The 4971-nt window shown below is 35.7% G+C and overlaps 1 protein-coding gene across 1 annotated transcript; it reads left to right on the forward strand.

The window, feature by feature from the left end:
- Positions 1-202: 202 nt before the first annotated feature.
- Positions 203-586, forward strand: LOC113351942 (trans-resveratrol di-O-methyltransferase-like). The gene has a single exon (XM_026595846.1). The coding sequence runs from the start codon at positions 203-205 to the stop codon at positions 584-586; it is 384 nt and encodes a 127-aa protein (XP_026451631.1).
- The last annotated feature ends 4385 nt before the right edge of the window (positions 587-4971 follow it).

Raw genomic sequence — 4971 nt, forward strand, 5'->3', positions numbered from 1 at the left:
GCCGCTGATCAAGTAAATTATACTTCCAAATTTTTCAAAGCAGTTCTTTAGATGGATTCGACCAGCCAAGAGGAGATTGAGTTAATTAACACAAGCTCACACTCATATTTGGAAGTGTGCACTCAGCTACGCAAGTTCCATGTCTCTCAAATGTGTTGTTCAATTAGGCATACCCGACTTAATCCACAGCCATGGAAAACCCATGGATCTCTCTAGCCTCGTTGATGCTCTTTCTCTACAATCGGCAAGAACTGATCCTTTGAATAGCTTAATGCGCTTTATGATTCATTCAGGATTCTTTGCAACACAAAGCCTTGCCGAAAATCAAGAACAACAAGGTTATGTACTGACAACAACTTCAATACTTTTAGTAAAAGCTAATGCCAACACAATGTCATATGTTGTTCTCTCAATGATTGATCCTTTCATGGTATCATCTTTGCATTCCTTAAGCACTTGGTTTCAGGGCAGTGAATCCAATCCATTTGTGGCTGCTCACGGTATGACCTTATGGAATATGTTGGAGCGAAATCCTGAATCTGGCAAGAACTTCCATGATTCCATGTTGGAGCATTCCCGCACCTAGATTGCCTGGTTCTCGATTTCCCAAATGTTTGTTTCAGCTTGATGTGTTTTGGTTTGTTTTCGGGTTGTGAGTTTATCTTTGAGACATTTCTTATTTAGTTCAGTAATTCCGACCCGTGTTACTGGCTAGTCCAGAGGGATAACACATTTATCGGTTGGTCCAATAAAGTTTAAACCTTCCTAAAATTACCTATATACCCATAGACACGTTAAAAGTAATTTTCAGTTTCATTTTCGATTCTCTCTCTTTTGTTTCTTCAGTTACAGAACCGCTCCTTTAGACATTCAATTTCTTCTTTACCAATCACTTCTATCTCTTATTTCTTCTCAATCAAACTCATCTGAAAAACGATTTCGGAAATCATTAATTACAGAAAAATCATCAGTTCCTGACCTAATCAATTACATAAATCATCAGTTCCTAACCTAATTTTTATTCATTCAATTGAAGAAAAAAAATGGTTAGAACTATCAAGCGGACAATTACAGAAGAAATTGTAGAAGAAACCCAGGTAAAAAGAAGAAGAAAAAATGTTGATGATTCACCAACACAATCCTCCCCTGCTGCTAAATCTCCGACACCAAGGAGTATGAGTAAAGTTGGTACTCCGTCACGAACAAATGTTCCTCAGGTAGAAGGTAAGCAAAAATTAGAAGAAAGTAAAGCCTAATTTTGTACTTCATATTGACATGAAATACTTAGAAAACTGTTGTTGAATTCCATATTGACATGCAATACATATCAATATGTAATGCTGATGAAAAACTGTAGATATGTAGTGATGTTCAACTAATATCCTACATATGCTCAATAGAATCACTACATCTCTGTATGTAGTGTTTGTTTTACATGTTTTCAACTGTTGTATATGCAATTTACTCTTACATATTGACATGCAGTGTGTGTTTCTATGCTCAATGGAATCACTAAATATTTTATGTAGTGTCTGGTATACATGTTTTCATATGTTGTATATGTAACTTGAGACAACATATTGACATGCAATGTGTGATTCATATGTTTTTTGTTCAATAGAAACACAACATCTCTGTGAGTCATATGTTTTACATGTTTTTCATCTGTTGTGTATGTAATTTGACACAACATATTGACATGCAGTGTGTGATTCATATGTTTTATATCTGTACTACATATCAATATGTTGTCTGCAATTTGTAGTTATTGATATGTAATGATAGCATCTCAAATTGATATGTGTGCTACATATTATTATCTGCCTGTAATATGTAATGTGTACAAAACTTTTGGTTTACAAAAACAGCAAAAACCAAAGGAAAGAAAGCAACTGCTGCTCCTGAAGCAAAAAGCAAAAGAAAAACAGCAGCGGCAACTACTAAAGCAAAAGGAAAAACAGCGACAACGGCTGCTACTCCTTCACCACCAGTAAAGGGGGACAAAGCACTTGTCCTGAGAGATGCTACTCCTTCTCCAAAAGGAAAGGGAAAAGAAAAAAGGGGGAAAGCAAAAGCGCTCCTGAAAGAAGGTTTGTAATGTTAAAACTGAAGATAATTCTTAATAACGAGGGGGCGCTGCCCCCTCGACCCCCGTAAATTGTGGTTCATATGTAGTTATCAGTATGTAGTTATAAAATTACCAGTATGTTGTGGTATTTGATATGTAGTTGTTTCATGTTCATGGTAGATACATTAACTACATATTTGATATGGTGTAGGGGAAGAGAAGGGGAAGAAAGCAGTTTCCTTGAGAGCTGCTACTCATTCACCAAAAACAAAAGGGGGGAAAGCAAATGTAGAAGGTATGTAGTACAACTACATATAAGAACAAAGCGTATGAATACTATGTATCCTTAATAACATATGTTTATGAGTATGTAATGATGCATTGTTGTGCTTGTTTTTGGTATTAAGTGTTTTTACATTTTTACTGTATCAAAGCAGATACATATGCCATACGTACTATTACAAATCGATATGTAGTTAAAATAATACGTAGTGGTATCTACTATTATATATCAATATGTAGAGGTAAATACTTATATTCTCATAACATATTACATATCAATATGTAGAGGTAGATACTTATATTCTCGTATGTACTGTTAATAATATGTAGTTTCAAGACTTGGTAGATATTACAACTACATATTGATGATGTAACTACATATTTGATATACCATATTGATATGTACTGTATTAGTTTTTGGTTCTTGTTATTGTGTAGGTGCTAATAAGCGTAAGAAAGGAGCTGGAAAACCACGAAGTTTATACCGTGGCGGTTTCAGGGGCTTGTGGGGGCTTGCGAAGACTATTAGGACCACTAAGAAGGCTATTGCGAAGTCCACTGAAAACCTTGAGTTGAGTGAGTTGCAGCTGAAGATGATTTCTGAAGCATCATTCGGTAACCTGTTCCTAATGTTCTGGTACACAAGATTTGAGTTGGAACATTGGTTGAAGATTGAAGATGCAATGACGAAAATGTTACGCTGTTACGTTAGGGGTCAAGATCCAAACAAGCTTAGATTTGTCTTTAAAAGGCATGGCCAACCGAATGAGCTAGTATCCACACCAGAAGAAATGGCACTTATTTATGGGATGCCGAGAATTCCAAATAGGGAATATCTTGATTATAGGCTTACACAAGTCAATAAAAAAAGTGGATGGCGTGAAACAGAATTTTTCAAAAGGACTTTTCCTACTGATATGAAAGCTGGTGATAAAGTGACTAGGCCAATGATTGTGAAGGCAATCTTGAATATCCTTAAACGAACACCAATTAATCTGAAAAAAGAAGTCTGATGAAGAGTCTCTGCAAAGCGTGGGTGATCAATCAAATGAAGATTCTGAAGAAGACGAGGAAGACGAGGAAGATGCCGAAGATCTTGTTAGGCTTATCTGCTTGTATATGTGCACTTCATTATTTTTCGCTACAAGTGATGCAAACGCTTTGACTGAAAAATATATTGGTTTCGTTCTTGATCTTGAGAAGGCTAAGAATATTTCATGGCCTGACCTCATCCATTCTCATTTAGAGAAAGAGCTGAATGAAAACGTGGAATCCGTAGAACGCACAAATGGTTGTGCTATTTATTTGTTGGTAAGAATCTATTTATTTGTTTATTCTACTTCAAAATGTTTTTGTTTTATGTGTTTTCTACATTTTTTGATAGTATATCTAATACTGCATATCAATATTTTGCAGCCATGGTTTGCGGAGCATACCCATTTGGTGGCGCCCGAGGATATAGTGACAGAACCTGCAGGAATGTATGTGCCAAGAGTGGCTAGGTGGAATCATACAAAGATATGTGCTGAGTTCCTAAAGGATATTGATCTTTCTGAGTATCAGGTAAACTTGCCGTACATATTTTGTCATAATAAAAATATATATTGATAAGTACACGTAGTTCGACATATTGATATGTAATTATTAGCATATCAATAGTAGTAGTTATTAGCATATCAATATGCTACTACATATTAGCATATCAATATGTATTAGTTATTAGCATATCAATTTGTGGTGATACATATTGATATGTAGTTATTAGCATATCAATATGTAGTTCTCCCTGTGTATCTAATAGAGAAAGAACTACGACATGTTTTTTTTTGGTAATATCTAATATGTAGTTGCTTTTTTACATTTATTTGATTTGTACCAGTTCCATGTTGATTTCAAAGATGAGATAACACACGAAGAAAGACAAATCCTTAATCGTATTTCAAGAAGGATTCAACAGGAAGCAAATGATGATGCTTTTTGTTTAGATGAGAATTCCGAATCGGAAGAAGAGAAAGAAGAAGAGGAAGAAGAGAAGGAAGAAGAGAAAGAAGAAGAGGACTCAGTATTGGGGGAGAAGATTGGAAGATTAAATACGATGATTTGAGGAATACAATATCTTCCAAATGGAGTGAATTCAACACAATGCAGCAAGAGGGCGAACCGGTTGACGCTTCAAAGCTTGAGTTCATGTTGCATGATATTTACCGGAAAGCTTTCCCTTTGCAGAGAGAAGCCAGCCAGGAAGATTATGTTAGCTTGGGATGTACACCTACTCCAAGAAACCCCAATGAAGAGTTGAATGTGGACCAAATAGTTGAGAACGAAATGCAAGGTTCTCCGGAAGATCAAACAGATGCTAATGTCAACATTCCTGAAGTTGGTTTGTCAACACCGAAAGATCAAACTCATGTTAATGCCACCTCTGAGGTTGAATTGTCAACAACTTCAGTATTGAAGTTCCATGATGTTGAAGTTCCGCGTTCTGAGGTTAAAAATTGGGCTAAATCTAATTTGGAGCAAAAAGTCAAAGAGATACAAGAGAAAAAGGGCAAAGAAAACACACAGGTAAGTAGCATATTAATATCTATCTGTGACATATCAATATGTAGTGGTATCTACCA

The sequence above is a fragment of the Papaver somniferum genome, chromosome 2 (genome assembly GCF_003573695.1).
Source record: "Papaver somniferum cultivar HN1 chromosome 2, ASM357369v1, whole genome shotgun sequence".
Taxonomy (NCBI): Eukaryota; Viridiplantae; Streptophyta; class Magnoliopsida; order Ranunculales; family Papaveraceae; genus Papaver; species Papaver somniferum.

Excerpts from the sequence above, each read along its gene's own strand:
- LOC113351942 (XM_026595846.1), top strand. The coding sequence starts at position 203 with ATGGATCTCTCTAGCCTCGTTGATGCTCTTTCTCTACAATCGGCAAGA.